General features: G+C 39.2%; 1 protein-coding gene across 1 annotated transcript in view; it reads left to right on the forward strand.

The window, feature by feature from the left end:
* Positions 1–22,081, forward strand: part of LOC121376370 — a 63,513-nt gene that overhangs the window by 17,360 nt on the left and 24,072 nt on the right. The window contains exons 10-18 of the mRNA XM_041504256.1: positions 361–674; positions 2,928–3,040; positions 7,798–7,865; positions 9,091–9,392; positions 12,682–12,794; positions 14,649–14,716; positions 15,346–15,629; positions 18,946–19,058; positions 20,704–20,774. Coding sequence (XP_041360190.1) covers positions 361–674; positions 2,928–3,040; positions 7,798–7,865; positions 9,091–9,392; positions 12,682–12,794; positions 14,649–14,716; positions 15,346–15,629; positions 18,946–19,058; positions 20,704–20,774 — 1,446 coding nt within the window. The remainder of the gene's footprint in view (positions 1–360; positions 675–2,927; positions 3,041–7,797; positions 7,866–9,090; positions 9,393–12,681; positions 12,795–14,648; positions 14,717–15,345; positions 15,630–18,945; positions 19,059–20,703; positions 20,775–22,081) is intronic.

Genomic DNA, 22,081 nt, shown 5'->3' on the forward strand with positions numbered 1-22,081 from the left:
TTTTATTTAGGTCGGTATTGGTTTACAACTTAATACTATGTTTTTAATATTAATTTTAACTTTATTCATTATGAAGTTACATGCCAATTCATCGTTTTCCTTTTGACGCAAACGGACTATGTACATGGTTATTTTTATACATGGTTATTATTCAACAAAGAAAATTATAGTTTTGATTTTCGCTGTGCAGTTAAATTGGAGGGCTAGTTGAATTTGAGAAGGGCCAGTAAGATTTTGCTTCAACTGGCCCTACTGGTGACCATGGTTTTCATATATAAATATATATATAATGGATATTATACAGGTATTTTCTTATAGATCTATACAATATTGAAATGGATACATGTTTAATCATTTCAGGAGGGATGAAACAATAAAATTCCATATAGGATTCCATACCCCGTTGTTCCCAACACTTCAGGCAGATATCCTGAGGTTTTTGGAAACCTCCGCCCCTAAGTTGAACATATCTACTTTCACTGTGATGGACGTGGGGGATTTTTACTTAATCTGGAGAAACTTCACCTACTACATCGTCACCCCTGAACCTGACGTCTCTACCATCCACTGGACCATGCCGACTACGACGGTCGTGTCGACGACTATACAACCAAGTACACCAACTGTTGTGGAAACGTCGACAATGATTACCACCACACCAAATCCAGAGCTAGGTAATAAACGTGGGCTTTATGATGTGATGTGGTGTTGTGTAGTGTGGTTTGCGTGCTGTGCTGTGCTGTGCTGTGTGGTGTGGTGTGGTGTGGTGTGCTGTGCTGTGCTGCTGTCGTGTGCTGTGCTTTGGCGTGGCGTAGTGTGGCGTGGCGTTGTTTTGTTTTGTCTTGTCTTGTCTTGTGTTGCGTTGCAGTGTGTTGTGTTGTTATGTTGTTGTTTTTTAATGGGTTGCGTCCTGTTGTGCAGTGATGCGATTTGCTGTTGTGTTGTAAATGTGCTAGTGTAAGGGGTGGGGAGGAGTCGAAACCCAGACCTGCGCAAACAAATATTTGCAATATATTTCTAGGGAAGCATGATTCGACCCAACCCTCCATAAACGTCGCTCGCCAGTCTAAACTTCTTGCACACGCGTCTGGTTGTGTTATGTTGTGTTTTGTTGTGTTATATTTTACTGCTGTGTTCTGTTGTGTTGTACATACATGTTGCTGTATTAAGGAATACTGTAGATATCCTATATTCTTAAGTTTGAACCCCTCCCCACAAACTCCGCCCAGTAGCTCTACTTTCTCTGCTAACCTTAGATAAGAATTAGATGATTTTGTTCTAGAACGATACAGATGTTGTTGTTGTTGTTGGTTTGCTTTTTTTTTTTGCATAAGCTACACCAATAGTCCAGTCTGTAAAATAAAATGAGCACTTTTCCAGTTCTCTGTCACCATATAGTTTGGTTTGTATGGTTGTTTCAATAGGCCACTCAGATTGTCTCAAACCTTGATAGGTTGGGCACTGCTGTATGATGTGTGCCGGTTGTTGTTGTTGTTGTTTGTTGTTTTTTTGTTTGTTGTTTTTTGTTTGTTGTTTTTTGTGGGGGGTTTTATGGGGTTTTTCTTTTCTTTTTTTTTCTTTTTTTTTTTTTTTTGGGGGGGGGGGGGGGGGGGGGGGTTTGTCTTCGATTTAACATGTACAGCTGCAAGTTGGTGAAAGTGCTATCTTGAACTTTTTCTGTTGTGGCCTGTAAGGATTCTCGATACAGAAGTAAATTTAATACTGTGCATAAAGTTAAAAGATAGACATGTGAACAAATACATTAGGATTTTGTTCCAGTCTTTTTGACCATCTTGGGTATATTTACAAAGGGACCAGGGTGCAAATCACTAACCTCTCACAACTTTACGATCTCGCATTGCAATGCAAAAAGACTTTCAAGAATAATGTGAGGTTGCTTAAGAAACAAAAAAAGAGCCATTTGGAAGGCGAGACGTAGCCTAGTGGTAAAGCATTCGCCTGATGCGCGGTCGGTTATGGATCGATACGTGTCGGTGTGCTCTTTGGGCTATTTCTCGTTTCCAGCCAGTGCACCACGACTTGTATATCAAAGGCTATGGTATGTGCTATCCTCTCTGTGGAATGGTGCATGTAAAAGATTCCTTGCTACTAATGGAAAAAAATGTAGCTGGTTTCCTCTCTGGGACTGTGTGTGAAAATTACCAAATGTTTGACATCCAATAGCCGATGATTAATAAATCAATGTGCTCTAGTGATGTCGTTAAACAAAACCAACTTCAAGAGATCTTTGTGAATTAGGTCCTAGGCCCCTATTTGTTTTCCACTAAACAAATGAAGGGGTCTTGTAATGTTTATCAACGACATCGATTTACATTTCATTAATGTCAGTACGTCACCTGTACGAAAATGTTCATAGATTCGTACCTGGGCCCGTGCTTATAAAACGTTTAGAGTCCAGACTCGATCTCTAATGACGTCACACGCATATTATTTGTTTGGCGTTGTCATGACATTTAGTGTATCAGACTCTATTAGAGTCTCGTGTCTAGACTCTAAAAGTTTTATAAGCACCAGGGCTGGTAAGTATGGAACAAGTGATTCCTGTGTTTTTAATAAGCTATTCTGGGTTGTTTTGTGTGGGGTTTTAGGGGCTGGGTGGGTGCGTGGGGGTGTTTTCTCTTTGGGTTTTGATGTTGTTTGTTTTGTGGGGTTTTGTTGTTCGATTTTTTATTTGTGTTTTGTGTTTTTCTGGCGGTGGTTTGTGTGGGGTTTTTTGTTTATTTGTTTGTTTATTAGTAAAATCATTTACAATAGTTCACGATCTGTTTGAGATAAGCTCAATTAGTCTACAACCAGTTATATGTGTAGACCATCTGAGGTGATTTCACTGACAGTGCAATAATTCAGCTAATGTGCACCTGCTCCATAGAAAATATACTCAAAATGTTTGACTCTTTTTTTTTCAGATTGGGTTCTTGCAGTATTCAAGTTCAATCTACTGAATTTTGATTATTATGATACTCTAAACGATACCGATTCCTGGTTATTTGACATATATGAAAGGAAATTCTGTTTCGACGTAAGTCAAATTTCATGCATACTAGGAAATCACTTCTATTCGTGGTGTTTTTATCTACGTGTAATTCGTGGACCAAAGCGTTCGCTCCATGCGCGGTCGGTCTATGATCTATCTCCGTCGGTGGGCCCATTGGGCTATTTCTCGTTCCAGCTAGTGCACCACGACTGGTGTAACAAAGGCCGTGGTATGTACAATCCTGCCTGTGGGATGGTGCATATAAAAGATCCCTTGCTGCTAATCGAAAAGAGTAGCCCATGAAGTGGCGACAGCGGGTGTCCTCTTTCAATATCTGTGTGGTCCTTAACCATGTTTGACGCCATATAACCGTAAATAAAATGTGCTGAGTGTGTCGTTAAATAAATCATTTCCTTCCTTCGTGAACCAAAGCAGTTAACGAATTTAAGAACACAATAAAAATACAATACATATTTATAATACGAATTCATGATACAACTTTTCGATCCAAGAATTTAGGAACGCAACAAACTGTATATTTTAGCAAACATTTAAGCCTTATGAAAACAAAGGGTTGCACAGTATAAGTTAAACGATTTTGCTAATTATAATAATAGGGCGGATCCTAATATTTAAACACTATGGCGTATTTTTCACTATTAAAGGGACATTCCCGAGTTTGTTGCATTGTAAGATGTTTCTGAATAATAAAATATTTCTACGATTAAACTTACATATTAGATATATTTTCTTGCTTAGAATAACAGTGTTTGTATATTCAACGTGTCTCTGGTCGTCTTAATATTTGTAAGTAGTCGAAACTGGATTTTGTCTTCAAATAATTTCGTACGTACGAACAAATATATTTTAGGAAATAAAATGAAATTTAACCTAGTACAAATATTAGAATGATCAGAAGCACGTTGAATATACAGATACTGTTATTCTAAACAAGAAAATATATTTAATATGTAAGTTTAATCGTAGAAATATTTTATTAGTCGATAACATCTTAAAAACTGCAGCAAACTCAGGGATGTCCCTTTAAAGTCCATTTTAATAATTTAAATTAGAAGTACTTACATTTTATTATTTAGAGAGAGAGAGAGACTACCCTTTTAACATGCATTATTATTTAGAGAGAGAGAGACTACCCTTTTAACATGCATTATTATTTAGAGAGAGAGAGAGACTACCCTTTTAACATGCATTATTATTTAGAGAGAGAGAGAGACTACCCTTTTAACATGCATTATTATTGAGAGAGAGAGAGAGAGAGAGTACCCTTTTAACATGCAGTATTATTGAGAGAGAGAGAGAGACTACCCTTTTAACATGCATTATTATTTAGAGACAGAGAGAGACTACCCTTTTAACATGCATTATTATTGAGAGAGAGAGAGAGAGTACCCTTTTAACATGCATTATTATTTAGAGAGAGAGAGAGACTACCCTTTTAACATGCATTATTATTTAGAGAGAGAGAGAGAGAGTACCCTTTTAACATGCAGTATTATTGAGAGAGAGAGAGTACCCTTTTAACATGCATTGTTATTTAGAGAGAGAGAGAGACTATCCTTTTAACATGCATTATTATTTAGAGAGAGAGAGACTACCCTTTTAACATGCATTATTATTTAGAGAGAGAGAGACTACCCTTTTAACATGCATTATTATTTAGAGAGAGAGAGACTACCCTTTTAACATGCATTATTATTTAGAGAGAGAGAGATTATCCTTTTAACATGCATTATTATTTAGAGAGAGAGAGAGAGACTACCCTTTTAACATGCAGTATTATTTAGAGAGAGAGAGAGACTACCCTTTTAACATGCAGTATTATTTAGAGAGCGAGAGAGACTACCCTTTTAACATGCAGTATTATTTAGAGAGCGAGAGAGACTATCCTTTTAACATGCAGTATTATTTAGAGAGAGAGAGAGACTACCCTTTTAACATGCATTATTATTTAGAGAGAGAGAGAGACTATCCTTTTAACATGCATTATTATTTAGAGAGAGAGAGAGACTACCCTTTTAACATGCAGTATTATTTAGAGAGAGAGAGAGACTACCCTTTTAACATGCAGTATTATTTAGAGAGAGAGAGAGACTACCCTTTTAACATGCAGTATTATTTAGAGAGAGAGAGAGACTACCCTTTTAACATGCAGTATTATTTAGAGAGAGAGAGACTACCCTTTTAACATGCATTATTATTTAGAGAGAGAGAGAGACTACCCTTTTAACATGCATTATTATTTAGAGAGAGAGAGACTACCCTTTTAACATGCATTATTATTTAGAATATTCATTTTCGTACACCTGAAGTGCTTCTGGCCATCCAGGTTTTTGCAATACCAAAAATACATTTTTCATAATTCTAAAAACGCACGTTCGTCTGAGTAATGGTTATCGAGACAATATTTATTGTAATAAATAATAAATAATTATTATTCTTAGATGATATTTCCCTGTTTAAACAACACAGACCTTAGTTTCTCTCTTTTATAACCGTATCCAAATGTGTGTTGCAGGTTTGTACATCAACTAAACTTAGTGTCCATTTTCACGGGATAACACTAGGCACTGCGCCTTTAAAATAAATATGATACCAGAGTGCATTCATCTGTTTGATACATACTTAAATTCAGGTCAGCGGTGTTTGACAGAACATTCAACCGCGTTTATTTAACTATTCATTTTTTTCGTCAACTCCAGCGAACATTTGAAGTATTTTTGTCCGTAATTCGAGATTTGCTTGACAGAAAGAAGGAAGGAAGGAAATGTTTTATTTAACGACGCACTCAACATATTTATATTTACGGTTATATGGCGTCGGGCATATGGTTAAGGACCACACAGATATTGAGAGAGGAAACCCGCTGTCGCCACTTCATAGACTACTCTTTTCGATTAGCAGCAAGGGATCTTTTTGGATAGTACATACCACTGCCTTTGTTACACCAGTCGTAGAGCACTGGTTGGAACGAGAAATAGCCCAATGGGTCCACCGACGTTGAGAGAAAGAAAACGAAAAATGTTCTTTTTACATTCGTTTTGTAAAAAAAAACATTGATTAAAGTTAAAAGTTTGTTCTGTTTAACGACACCACCAAACACATTGCTTTATTAATCATCGCTATTTCATGTCAAACATTTGATAATTTAAAAAAAAAACAGTCTTAGAGAGGAAACACGTTACATTTTTCGATTAGTCGCAAGGGGATTTATATGCACCATCACATAGACAGGATAGCACATGACACAGCCTTTACTATACCAGTTGTGGTTCACTTGCTGGAACGAGAAATAACCCAATGGACCCACTGACGGGAATCGATCCTAGACCGACCGCGCATCAGGCGAATGCTTTACCACTGGGCTACGTCCTGCCCCAAACATTGGTTAAGAACAAATGAACAACAATACTCACTCTTAGTGAAGACGTCATCGTTACGTCGTCGTGATTAATAGTTTATCCACAGGTGGTGTCGTGGTTAATCCATTGGACATAGAAGCGGTACGTAGCCCAGTGGTAAAGCGCTGGCTTGATGCGCGGTCGGTTTAGGATCGCCCGTCGGTGGCCCCATTGGGCTATTTGTCGTTCCACTCAGTGCACCACGACTGGTGTAACAAAGGCCGTGGTATGTACAATCCTGCCTGTGGGATGGTGCATATAAAAGATCCCTGGCTACTAATCAAAAAGAGTAGCCCATGAAGTGGCGACAGCGGGTTTCGTCTCTCTGTATATCTGTGTGGTCCTTAACCATATGTCTGACGCCATATAAACGTAATTATAATGTGTTGAGAGCGTCGTTAAATAAAACATTTCTTTCCTTCCTTCCATCGGACATAAGGCTGGTAGGTACAGGGTTCGCATCCCGGTACCGGCTCCCACCCAGAGCGAGTTTTAATAATTCAATGGTTAAGTATAAGAGCTCATTTTGCTCGAATATCTCTGTCTTTTTTGTCCGAATTTGAGAATTTTCTCCAGCTCTTTGCAGTTGCAATACAGTTTGTTTTTGGGGTGGGTTTTTTGTGTTATGCATGCTGTACATGCATGCTCATCTACACTGTTTATTTTATTTCTCAATTTGTTCATTCCTGTTAAAAACAAACATAGCATAGCTTACTGACTCACACATTCATTCATCTTTCTCATCTATCACCATCTGCCTATCATTCTCATTATTTTAATATAAAAAAAACTTTTCAATTTCTCCCACAATTTCAATCTGTTTCGGCCCTTTCTGTCAGTTTCCTCCGACTCTTGTCTTCTGAGCTGTCCACATCATCGCCTACCTGTCTCAACTTCCTCCACGGGTGCAGTCTCTGTGTATTTCCCTACACCCACCTGGCATCCTCGTCCTCTTCCGCTAATAAAGCTGGTCTGACCCACGGCACTAACTAATGACCGTCGGTAGTAGGGGTGCACAGTCGGTGGTTACAAGTGCCTCTTAACAATGCCAGAAGTAACTACTGAACACTCCGCGAAGTGGTCAGACTAAGCCCGCAGCTAAACGTTGACGGGGAATGGCAGGTGTGTGACACAAATACTGTAGCCACAAGAGACAAGCACCTGTCGCGGTTGGAGGTACAAGGACTGGGATGTGGAGGTGGACAGCGAAAGAAGATGAAAGATAGGATGAGTTGCCAGATCGGGAAGAAGTGAGATGGAATTCAAAGGAGAGAAGGGAAAGGGGGCAGTGGGATAAAAAAAAACACACACACAAAACCCACATAGCATAGCTTATGTTCGACACACAGTGGTTGGAATAATATTTGTTTTCGTACTTTTCAGATCCACAATTTTTATAAGAACGATTATCTTTCGTATGCCTACAGAAGCTGTAAGATACAGGCATTTGGGTAAGTTATTCATTGTTTTGAGTGGGGTACTAAAGATAATGATGTAACTGTCACAAGCGGCAAATATGTTTTAGTTAATTGTTTATTTTTAATAATTCTGTTTCTGAGTACTAATTTATATTTTAAATTTAATTTGAAATCATATCATGGTGCTAATTTTCGACATCCTTGGTGACAAACTTGATGACTGCTTTTAGTTCCAGTCTGGTTAAATTTATGGTTCCAGAAGAGTAAGTTACCGTTAAGCAATACTATGTAAATAGTTGTATTAATAGCACAGTGGTATGAAACAACAGGATTTCAGGAACAATCTCAAACATATGATGATCTACAGTGTTTAAGAAAGTCACCAGCCCTCCAGAAGCTTTTGCTAATGTCCATATGTGTACTATACTAATTGAAAACGCAATTTGGTTTTAATGTGATACTAACAAAAATATCTAATGTATATCTATGAATGTGTTACTATAACATGCTAAGATGTATTCCTGCATATCGACGTGGGTTTCTGAGTTTACAACGAGGATCTTTTCATGCAATTAACACACAATCTGAAAACTAAAAATGTGGTGTAAAACAAAAAATGTGTGTAGTATTCCCAGCTACCCGTTGTTGCGAAATTCCACCAATCAGCATTCCTAATGGTCGCTCCCTCTGATCATTGCTGAGTCATGGCATTGTTTCACACTGACTTATCCAACAATCAGTTTGTGTATTTTATATCCTACAATCAACCTATTATGCCTTTTATGCGCCCAACGTATGCGGTTTGCACGTGCAAAGTATTGTGAACATACTGCACATATTGTTTTTAGTTTTCAGAGTTTGTGTTACTTGCATGAAAAGATCCTCGTTGTAAACTCAGAAACCCACGTTGACATGCAGGAATACACCTTAGAATGTTATAGTAATATATTCATAGATATATATTAGATATTTTGTTTAGATATTTTGTATAATGTCACATTAAAACCAAATTGCGTTTTCAAAGTGTGTCAGTATATATTTCTACGAACGTCTTCACTGCATCAGTGCCCCGTTCCACGAAACAATCTTAGCGCTAAGATCACCTTAATGTGTAAGGTAGTTATACACTTAAGGTAATTTTGGGGCTGAAACTGCTTCCTTGAACGCAGTCCTTGTACTTGTAATTTTGATAAAACAATCACTGTATTGCATCTGTCGTTGGTTGTATTTAAATTAAGATGTATTGTTGTGTGGACAGGAAAAACACAATCAAGTTCTACATCGCATTCGAGACACCGGTGTTTCCTACCCTAATGGACGACATCCTCAAGGTATTGGACACCAGGGCGCCCAAACTTATAATATCAGACTACATCGTCCTCAACATCGGCGACCTGTTCCTGATTTGGGATAACTTCACGTATGAAATAATCCCTCCTCAAATAATGAGCACAACCCTTACCTGGACTCGCACCGTATACAGTACTGTGGAATCGTCCATTGAGCCAACGCAGACGTCAGTACCAATGGCGTCGTCTTCCCGTGTGCCAGGAATTGAAGGTAACGTATGTTATAGTTAAATTATGCATTATTGTATCTGACGTTTATTTCTGAAAGTGTAGAAAAGCGCAATTCTGAAAAGATCAAGTGCGGGATAGATCTATGTAAAGCCTTAGTTAACTTTTGTTTTCTTTAAAGGGACATTCCTGAGTTTGCTGCATTGTAAGATGTTTCCGACTAATAAAATATTTCTATGATTAAACTTACATATTAAATATATTTTCTTGTTTAGAATATCAGTGTCTGTATATTCAATGTGTTTCTGGTCATCTCAATATTTGTCAGAAGTCCAAACTGGAATTTGTCTTCAAATAATTTCGTACGTACGAAAAAATATATTTTTAGGAAATCAAATGAAATTTAACTTAGTACAAATATTAGAACGATCAGAAACACGTTTAGTATACAGCCATTAATATTTTATGTAGAAAAATATATTTGATATGTAATTACACTCGTTAAAAAAAATCCCCTGCGTGTGCTGTAACCTCACCGTGGTGCAAGGGTGTAACATTCTCTTTGAGAATGGCAAATACAGCACAAAATTGAAGTTTTGAGTAAAATTCAGTATCCGTAAAATTCTGATATTTGTGTTTTTGCACAGTTCTTTACACTGTTTTTGTTTAAGTCTTGAATTTTTATATTGATGTTGATCATCACTTTATTTATTTGTATTACCATAGTTTGACACCCAATAGCCGATGTATTTTTCGTGCTGGGGTGTCGTTAAACATTCATTCATTCATTCGTTAAAAAATCTCTGTTAGTCGAAAACAACTTAAAAATTGCAGCAAACTCAGGAATGTCCCTTTAACGACACCAATAGAACATATTGATTTATTATTCACCGGCTATTGGATGTCAAACATTTTATGACATGTAGATTTAGAGAGGAAACATTTTTTTCCATTAGTAGCAAGGGATCTTTTATATGCAGCATCCCAGAGTCATGATAACACATATCACAGCCTTTGGTTTACCAGTCGTGGTGCACTGGCTGGAACGAGAAATAGTGCAGTTTGTCTATTGACGGGGATCGATCCTAAATCGGCCGTGCATCAGGCGAGCGATTTACCACTGGGCTACGCCCCCCCCCCCCCCCCCATCTCCCAACCATTAGAGCGCTCGTATGAGGTACTTTGGGCGATGATTAAGTAAAGTTTGTTTTGTTTAACGACATCACGCGAACACATTGATTAATTAACAATCGAGTAATACATTTGGTCATTCGTTCATGTGAAACATATATATAGAATACTAAACGAGCTTGCCTTTTATGAAATGAGTGAACAGTTTTGGTATCTGGCGTGCGAAAGCCAGTTCATAAAAATGGTATGACAAGCAAGCTAGTTTAGTATTTTATTTATTACAAACCAACTGCAAACAAGCCGCAACGCAAAAGTAAGCAGATGTCGAGACCTACTACACGTTATTTTTCTACGAATTGGGCCAGCAAGTGATCTACGTCACGTCTAGCCCGAGTACTCTGACTGTAAGAGAGCTAGACGGACGTTTGGACATAAATACGCTCTCATTACGGTCAGAGACCAACCTATGTATTTTTTTGGCAATTCCTGACAACCAAAAAGTTGGCAAACATTTCCGCTCTAATATCACAACAATCCTATATTTGACGTTAAATACTTTTACATCGATCATTTTCGAGTTAATTGATTTAAAAAATCCACATATTAATCACTAATACACACACTACAGAAAGAAACCCGACAGCACCCACATTCAGCTAAGCTTCGGCAAACTCCGGACAGCAGAATTCTAAGTTCTCCGACCTATATCGTAACGTTGCGTCACATGATCGCCCACTCAACCATTCCGTCTACTAGGCGGAATCACGAAGCGTAGCTGAATGTGGGTGCTGTCGGATTTCTTTCTGTAGTATGTGTATTAGTGATTAATATGTGGATTTTTTAAAATTAATTAACTCGAAAATGATCGATGTAAAGGTATTTAACGTCAAACATAGGATTGTTGTGATATTAGAGCGGAAATCTTTGCCAACTTTTTGGTTGTCAGGAATTGCCCCAAAAATACATAGCTTGGTCTCTGACTGTAATGAGAGCGTATTTATATCCAAATGTCCGTCTAACTCTCTTACAGTCAGAGTACTCGGGCTACGTCACGCCAATATTACACTAGTTAGATATCGAGAGATTGTTAATGACATGACCAATACCTTACACTGGTGTGTAATAAAAACTCATATCACTCGAGACAACCATGTTTATGGCAGGATCTAGCTCAGTAGGTAGAGCGCTCACCTGGCTATGTGGGTCGAAGGATCGAATTAAACTTGGTGGACTCTTTCTCTGATTGTTTTACTCCATACCAACCAGTGTCCCATGACTGCTAAATCAAAGACCATGGTATGCACTGTCCTGTTTGTGGGAAAGTGCATATAAAATATTATTTGCTGCTAATGAAAAAATTATGTAGGCTTCCTCTAAATCACCCAACGAAAATAAAATACGTGTATGCATGTATTTATAGTACTATCTTTATGTCATGTCATAGGGTTTTACGTGCACATCCATGACAGGAAAGGTGGGGTGAGGGGAGAGGAGGGACCGCCTGCACTGGCAGGTGCAAGGGAGCACTAGCAGCCCGATCAAATCGGTAGCAGGCGGGTGGGGGTGGGGGTGGTGCTATGGAATTTGAATGGAGCAGTTAAATGCCAAAGAGAAAAGGGTGCGCAATTTTGATTGAGGGAATTTGGCGCAATTTTGAACGGTCGGTCGAAAGGTAAATGGCAGAGCTAATATAGGTTTTGATATTAGTGAATCGAGAGTAGCTCGTTAATCATTACTATCTTTTCAATCCACGAATTTAAGTACCGAACGAAATGGGGGGGGGGGGGGGGGGGGGGGGGGGGGGGGGGGGGGGTTGTTACTTGGTTGGGCTTTTGGTTTGTTTTGGGGAGGGTTTTTATTTGGGGGGGTTGGGGGGGTTTTGGGGGGGTTGTTAGGGTGAGATTATGATTTATTTAGGGTGTTGTCTTTTTTGTCATTTTTTCGTTGATGTTTTTTGTTGTTTCTCTCTCTCTCTCTCTCTCTCTCTCTCTCTCTCTCTCTCTCTCTCTCTCTCTCTCTCTCTCTCTCTTTCTTTTTTTTTTTGGGGGGGGGGGGAATTGATGAGATCTCTTGGGAATTTTTTATGGTGTTTTGGGTGAGTTTTTTTAGCACAACCACGAAAATAAAGGTTTCAACAGTACATGTATATAACTGAGACATGGATTACTTGTTTAAAATAATATTACAAACACCTCTTTCAGAATGGGTCTTGGCAATATTTAAGTTTGGTCTGCTAGAATTCTTCTATGTTCCACCACTAGCCAACAAGGATTCCACACTGTTTCACAAATACCAGAAAAAGTTCTGTGCAGACGTAAGTAATTAATCAGACACAGATATAAACAATTTCTTTGCTATAAAATAAAAATGATTAACAATTTCATTAAGTGCTTCAACCGTAACAGGATATAGGCATGTTTGTATGTTATTATATTCTATCCTATCCTAATTTGATTTCTCTTCTACTGTGATCAAAATAAAATTAAAACGTTCAAACATATGCGATGGATCTCACTTTCTCTTTAGGGAGATCACTGGAGATATTAAATAAAGTGCTGCATAAACTTCAGTCATGACACATCCATACGGCCTTCAATCATGACACATCTATACAGCCTCCAATCATGACGCATCCATACCGCCTTCAACCATGACACATCCATACGGCCTTCAATCATGACACATCCATAGAGCCTTCAATCATGACGCATCTATACAGCCTTCAATCATGACACATCCATACGGCCTTCAATCATGACACATCCATAGAGCCTTCAATCATGACACATCCATACGGCCTTCAATCGTGACACATCCATACAGCCTTCAAACATGACACATCCATACAATCTTCAATCATGACACATCCATACGGCCTTCAATCATGACACATCTATACGGCCTTCAATCATGACACATCCATAGAGCCTCCAATCATAACACATCCATACAGCCTTCAATCATGACACATCCATACATTATTAATTATCACTGTACGACAACGGTCATAGGCTCCCCAAGCTTGATATTTCTTGTTTGATCTAGTATAATAAAAAAGATCATTTTGAAAAACAAATCTATAAATTTTGTTATATGAAATTGAAAAGTGTACGTGTTGTTTTCACTTGTATTTGGTGTTTTAAGGCTTAGAAATGTCTTGATTTAATTCAGTTTATAAATTAACATGTGAAACCAATACCATGATGTTGATTGGCCTTCTTTTGTTGACATTGGTGTGTGTGTGTGTGTGTGTGTCCATGTGTGTGTGTGTGTGTGTCCGTGTGTGAGTGTCCGTGTGTGTGTGTGTTCGTGTGTGTGTGTGTGTGTGTTTGTGTGCGTGTGCGTTTGTTAGTGTTTTTGTGTGTATGTATGTTTGTCCGTGTGTGTGTGTGTGTGTGCCTGTGTGTTGCGTGTGCGTGTGCCTGTGTGTTTTGTGTGCATGTCTATCTGTGTGTATGTGTGTATGTGTGTGTATGTATGTGTATGTGTGTATATGTGTGCATGTGTGTATGTGTGTGTGTGTGTGTGTGTGTGTGTGTGTGTGTGCCTGTATGTTGTGTGTGCATGTGTATATATGTGTATATGTGTATGTGTGTGTGCATGTGTATATATGTGTATTATGTGTGTATGTATGTGTGTGTATATGTGTGTATGTATGTGTGTATTTGTGTGTATGTGTGTATGTGTATGCGTGTGTGTGTGTGTGCATGTGTGTGTGTGTATGTATGTGTATGTGTGTATGTGTGTGTATGTGTGTATCTGTATGTGTGTGTCTGTGTGTCTGTGTGTGTGTGTGTGTGTGTGTGCGTGTGTGTATGTCTTGGAGGATACGATTTCTAATTATAACTAGATGGCAGACTTGATTTATTCTCAGTGTGTTTTAGAGCAAATTAAACATTTGAAATACAGAGCTTAGTTGATTGATATACCAGTGGTGTGATGTACTTTCTTCAAAGTTGTGTCGCATCAACATATTTTAATATTGTGTGTATGTGTGCATGATTGCGTGTGTGTGTGTGTGTGTGTGTATGTGTGTGTGTGCGCGCGAGCCTGTGCGTGTGTTTGCATTGTTAACTATATAATGTTATTTGATATGTTTATTCTCCAACATGTTTTGATAATAAGTGTTTGGGTAAGTATTTTCAGTAAATTCGTTCTTATGTTGTAGATCTCCAGGTTTTACGCCATAAGCTATCTGTCAGAAGCTTACCGTGATTGTCAAATTACAGAGTTCAAGTTAGTAATCATTTTACATTTCATCTACAGCGACTTGTACGAACTTTTATAATGTCAAATTACAGAGTTCAATTTAGCAATCATTTTACATTTCATCTACACCGACTTGTACGCACGTTTATAATGTCAAATTACAGAGTTCAATTAGTAATCATTTTACATTTCATCTACAGCGACTTGTACACATGTTTATAATGTCAAATTACAGAATGTAAATACATGTAAGTAATCATTTTACATTTCATCTACAGCGACTTGTATGTACTTTTATAATGTCAAATTACAGTTCAAGTTTGTAATCATTTTACACTTCATCTACAGCGACTTGTACGCACTTTTATAATGTCAAATTACAGTTCAAGTTTGTAATCATTTTACACTTCATCTACAGCGACTTGTACGCACTTTTATAATGTCAAATTACAGAATGTAAATAAGTAATCATTTTACATTTCATCTACACCGACTTGTACGTACTTTTATAAAGTCAAATTACAGAGTTCAAGTTTGTTATCATTTTACGTTTCATCTACAGAAAGAAAGAAAGAAGTGTTTTATTTAACGACGCACTCAAGTTTCATCTACAGTGACTTGTACGCACTTTTGTAACAATTAAAATTTGTTTGCAGTGAGCATCCTGATGCTGTCAAATTCTTCATAGCCTTTGAGACGGGACTGTTCCCGGAGCTACAGGGGGACATTCTACAAATTCTGGAGTCGCAGGCGCCCAAGTCTAACATATCGGGCTACACCGTGCTGAACATAGGCGACCTGCATCTGATCTGGTCCAACTTCGATTACTGGCTGAAGCCGCCGGAGAAGTTTAGCACGGTGTACAGGTGGACGTCCACGCCAGTGGTGGAGTCAACCGAGACAGTCACGTTTTCTACACCGATGCCAACTACGACAGAATGTAAGACTGGGTTGTGGGGTGGGGTTTTTTCGTGTGCGCGATTATTAACGTACCCGATGGTGGTGTAGAACGTGGTATTCTATTTCTATTTTATTATTATTATTATTATTATTAATATTATTATTATATACATATATATATATATATATATATATATATATATATATATATATATATATATATATATATATATATATATATATATATATATATATATATATATATATATAGTCAAACTTGTCCTAGGGGCCACCTGTAATCAGCAGTCACCTGCCTTAAGCGGCCACTTTTTTCCTCCCAAACGATTTATAATGTAAATGCACCTGTAATAAGCGGTCACCTGTCTAACGCGGCCAGCGGCCACCCAAATACTAGTACTCATTAAGTCCCGATATCTCTACTGTGTATCAATTAAGAAAGTCTGACTTTGCAATGCATCTAATTGCCTCTGGGCAGGCTGCGCTTGACATTTGTAGTTTCGCTTACTATGACAATACACCGCATGAAGTAGGAATTAAATAATTCAGTGGAAAAAGAAAACAAACTTGTTGAGAACGGTTAATTTAATACATTCTATTTGCATTATTTCTGAAAGAGACATGTTATAAGTTGATTTATAGTCAACTGTGAAGCACACATCCGTTGAAATAAGAAACAACAACAAATGTTTTAAAGACTATATATGTCGCAACCTGTAATCAGCGGTCACCTGTCTTATGCGGCCACTTTTATCTACTCCCTTGTGTGACCGCTTAAGACAGGTTTGACTATATATACATATTTTTAGTCTCCTACTGGTCCAACCGGTGGGGATTATAGGTTTCTTCTCTGTCCTGTCTATCTGTCTGTCTGTCTGTCTGTCCCACATATAGTTTACCAGATGTGTTTGTGTTCGTACAATGCGTTATGATAGTGAGCTGAAATTTTGCGTCTAGCTTTATTGTGTACTGTTACAGACCAGGTTTGACTTTCATGGCGATTTGCCCATGGCCCTTGAACTTAGGAGATTATGCGGAACATTTGCGGGGTCCGGTAGGGAACATGTTTTGTTTTAGTGATCATCTCAAACTGGTTCTTGGGTTTTTGTTGGTGGTGGGTTTTTTGTTTTATAAATTTCGTGTCCGACAGTCTCCTAAAATAAGCTTCATAGTAAAGGGTACTCAATATAATATACTCAACAAACCACACCATACCACTCCACACCACACCACACCATACCACTCCACTCCACTCCACACCATACTACACCACACCACACCACACCATACCACTCCACACCACACCACACAATACCACTCCATACCACACCACACCACACCATACCACTCCACACCACACCACACCACACCACACCATACCACTCCACTCCACTTCACACCATACTACACCACACCACACCACACCATACCACTCCACACCACACCACACCACACAATACCACTCCATACCACACCACACCACACCATACCACTCCACACCACACCACACCATACCATATCACTCCACACCACACCACACCATACCATACCACTCCACACCATACTACACCACACCACTCCACACCACACCACACCACACCACACCACACCACACCACTCCACACCACACCTCACCTGACAACAAACCACACCACGCCATACCACACCACACCACACCACACCACACCTGACAACAAACCACACCACTCCACACCACACCAGAATACAAACCACACCATACCACTCCACACCACACCACACCATACCAATCCACTCCACTCCACACCATACTACACCACACCACACCACATCATACCACTCCACACCACACCACACAATACCACTCCATACCATACCACACCACACCATACCACTCCACACCACACCACACCATACCATACCATACCATACCATACCATACCATACCACTCCACACCACACCACACCATACCACACCACTCCACACCATACTACACCACACCACACCATACCACTCCAATTCACACCATACTACACCACACCACTCCACACCACACCACTCCACACCACACCATACCACACCTCACCACACCACACCACACCATACCACTCCACACCACACCATACTACACCATACTACACCACTCCACACCACACCTGACAACAAACCACACCACGCCATACCACACCATACCACACCACACCACATCACACCACACCCCACAACTCCACACCACACCACTTCACACCTGACAACAAACCACACCACTCCACTTCACACCACACCAGAATACAAACCACACCACACCACTACAAACCACACTACGCAACACCACACCACTCCACACCACACCACGCCAGAATAAAAACCACACCACACCACTTCAAACTACACCACGCCACACCACATCACACCACACCACACCATTCCATACCGCACCACACCAGACTACAAACCACACCACACCACGCCACACCACACCAATCCACACCACACCACACCACTCCATACCACACCACACCAATCCACACCACTCCATACCACACCACACCACATCACACCACACGAGACTACAAACCAAACCAGACTACAACATTAACAATACCGCGTGATCGATTTTGTGCGTGCATCACTGATCAGAACTCACTGACATAATAATGATAACATTAGGAAACCCCAAAAGGCTACAAGCCATTATTTAATTTTGTTGAGTATGTTTTTTTATGTTATGCACTTTACGGTACTGATGGTGGATAAACAGAAAAAAACCCAGAATGCTTGGGTAATCGTTTCTAGCATTTAAAATTGACTTTAATCATAATTTGATGTCATTAACCGCAAGATGGAATTAAAAAAACATACCATTAACTGAAATTAAAGCTTGCATTTAAAAGGTCAAGCTGCGTTATATGTGTTATATGTGGCCCGAGGTAGTTTTTTGCTAAATTGGTGTCAGTTAGCCTATATATATAATTATGGTACACGTCTGCAGTGTCCTTTATATGATACTTTAAATTTCCCCGATAAAGTTTTACACTGATAAATATAGTGCTGTCCATCATTTGCGGGAGGAAACCCGCTGTCGCCACTTCATGGGCTACTCTTTTCGATTAGCAGCAAGGGATCTTTTATATGCACCATCCCATAGAAAGGATAGTACATACCACGGCCTTTGATGTACCAGTCGTGGTGCATTGGCTGGAGTCATCATGCTTAGATATGTTTGTCTTTCTAAAACTAATGTTTATCCAACTGACTATCTTTATACAAAATATAAGTATTTTTAATACATTTTATGCTTCTTGTTTTCCTCACGAACATTAATGGGGGTTTTTTTTTTTCTGTTTGTTTTTTCCAGTTATTTACGAGATAAAGCTGAAGTTTAAGGTGCTCAACATACGCTACACGTTCGACCTCAAGAACATCAACTCACTGACATTTAGACGTCACCAACAGCTGTCGTGTGATGACGTAATTATCATTATTTTCCATATGGTTCAACATAACCGAGTTAATAATAATCATACGAAGCACATGTGTAAAAACAAGTGTAATGACGTAATTTTCGGAAGCGACGTCATGACATGACATTGCTTCTCCAGTCCTAGCTCAGACTCTGTGTGCATTTGAAATATGACGTCATTTCGTCGTCTCCTTTTTGTTGTGGCTGAAACATTTTGAGTCGGGTCTTGTTATTCATAAAGAAAACAACAATAATAATATGGATAATAAAGAAATTATTACACCCGCGTGTGAGTCGTACTGATTTTACGAAACTCGTGTCAGGATTCATGTATTACCCTCGCTCTCGCTCGGGCAATACAAAAATCCTGACACTCGTTTCGTAAAATCAGTACGACACACAAGTTTCTATAATAATCTCTATTACTTACATCAGGGATCGAAATACTGCCGTCCTGACCTGGTTTTTTTTTCCCAGTCAACCTCACCATTGTTCGTGGGATGTTTTTGCCTGCCGACCCGAAAGGACCAGCAATTAATTTGCGTTTATACTCAATGATCATGTTTGGTCCGGCAGATTTTATATTCGGTTTTGTAGCTTACAGACCGAACATCCGGCGGGAATTTCAACCAATTTCGACCCCTGTATATTAATGTTATATCAAAGTTTATTTTACTTGCATATCATCTTTTGCTAGAATTCATGTAAAAAAGTAAATATTAGCTGGACAATTTTAAAGAATATATTGCAAATATATGCATTATCCCTTGCTTTACAGTTGCATGTTGTAGTCTCCATATGTATTTGTCTTGTACCACGTTATACAATAAATCTATACAAATTGCACACTTTTTAAACCTCACCTGTAACACCACTTAAGGGTGTGGTACAAGTCAGTTACCACATATAAGCTTATACATGGTAATACATAAAGAATAATACATGAGTGGTCGTTACATACCATTTATCTCACAACGAGTTGTCTATCTAACGAGCGAAAGCGAGTTTGATACGTTTTCAAACAACGAGTTGTAAGATGAATGGTATCTGACGAGCGACAGCGAGTTTGATATATGTTTTCAAACAACGAGTTGTAAGATAAATGGTATCTAACGGACACAAATGTTGTATTCTATTTCTTACATATCCTGAAAAACCTGGTTTTAAGCAAATTTTAACATCTTTTTCGACTAAAAGTTATTAACAGCCCTTGCACTTAGCGTTACAGACAGATGATTGTCAGGTTAACTATACGTCACAGGGTAATCGATTTCGATCGTGCTGTTTTTTTCATTGGATGTATGGCATCGGTAACCTGGTCATCACATAGGAGTAGCCAGTCGTATGTCTTGAACTCGTTAACACACATACATGTGTAAACTAGTATGTGTTAAAAAAAGTTACGAATTATGTTCTCACCAACGGGTGTGTGAGAAATGTTTTTTTTGCACACTTTCGATGTTTTGATTGACAGCAGATACACCCTCATGCTGTCATTCTCGGGCCTATCGTGTGTCAATCAAATCATCGAAATAGTGCAATAAGCCATGCATGCCATGAGTAAGTTTATGTGGTAAATTTAAGTTATCATCATGCAGTCAAGTATTATTTTTATTTATTTTTATCTTAACATCTTGCATATTCGTATTTCAGATATCAGCGTTGCTTCTAGCGCAGCCCAAGAAGTACGCAGGATTCAAAGGCTGCAGAATCGACAAATTCCAGTACGTATACCAGGACCCGTTCTAGCGGGGAGCTAGGGAGCAACTGTCCTCCCTCCCCCGAAACCCCTTTCGCGTGCTGTAACCTCACCGTGGTGCAGGGGTGTAACATTCTCGTTGAGAATGGCCAATACAGCACAAATCCCCTCGTTTTCTTCGGAATACAATTAAGATTTTGAATAAAAGTCAGTATCTATCTGTGATATTTATATTTTTGCACAGTTCTTTACACTGTTTTAAGTTAAATCTTGAATTTTTATATTGATGTTGATCATCACTTTATTTGTTTGCATTACCATAGTTTGACCCCAATAGCCGATGTATTTTTCGTGCTGGGGTGTCGTTAACCATTCATTCATTCATTCATTCCCTTCCCCGAAAATACAAAAAGTTGCCTTTTTAGTTTACGTCTGCCACGTTCCCAGTTTTTTTGTTTTACTAGGTTCCGTTCTTAATCCAGTAACATTGCTTGCAAACATAAATCTGACCTCGTCCACATGTTGGGCGGGACGTAGTCCCGTGGTAAGGCGCTCGCTCGATGCGCGGTCGGTCTAGGATCGATCCCCGTCGGTGGGCCCACTACGCTATTTCTTGTTCCAGCCAGTGCACAACGACTGGTATATCAAAGGTCGTGGTATGTACTACCCTGTCTGTGGGATGGTGCATATAAAAGATTCCTTGCTGCTAATCTAAAAGAGTAGCCCATAAAGTGGAGACAGCGGGTTTCCTCTCTCAATATCTGTGTGGTCCTTAACCATATGTCTGACGCCATATAACCGTAAATAAAATGTGTTGAGTGCATCGTTAAATAAAACATTTCTGCCTTCGTTCACACATATTGCCAATACCGCGTGTATGGGAGGGTACCAACTAACAACTAACCCACTGTCCTGGACAGAGAGCCCAGATTTGCTGAGGTGTGTGCCCAGGACAGCGTGCTTGAACCTTAATTAGATATAGGCACGAAAATAAGTTAAAATGAAATATGGGAGGGTTTCGGAGTTTACTCTCCCCCCCCCCCCCCCTTGTTCATTTAAGCAAATTTTCCTTTTTATTTAATATATTTTCCGGGAGAGCATCACCCTATAAACTTCGCTCGCTACAGTCTAAACCGGCCTCGGTGGCGTAGTGGTTAAGCCATCGGGCTAAAGGCTGGTAGGTACTGGGTTCGCACCCAGAGCGAGGTATAACGACTTAATGGGTAGCTGTAAGGCCACTACACCGACTTCTCTCTCACAAAACCACTAACCATCAACTCTCTGTCCTGGACAGACAGCCCAGATAGCTGAGATGTGTGTGCTCAGGACAGC

Source organism: Gigantopelta aegis, chromosome 1 (assembly GCF_016097555.1).
Source record: "Gigantopelta aegis isolate Gae_Host chromosome 1, Gae_host_genome, whole genome shotgun sequence".
Lineage (NCBI taxonomy): Eukaryota > Metazoa > Mollusca > Gastropoda > Neomphalida > Peltospiridae > Gigantopelta > Gigantopelta aegis.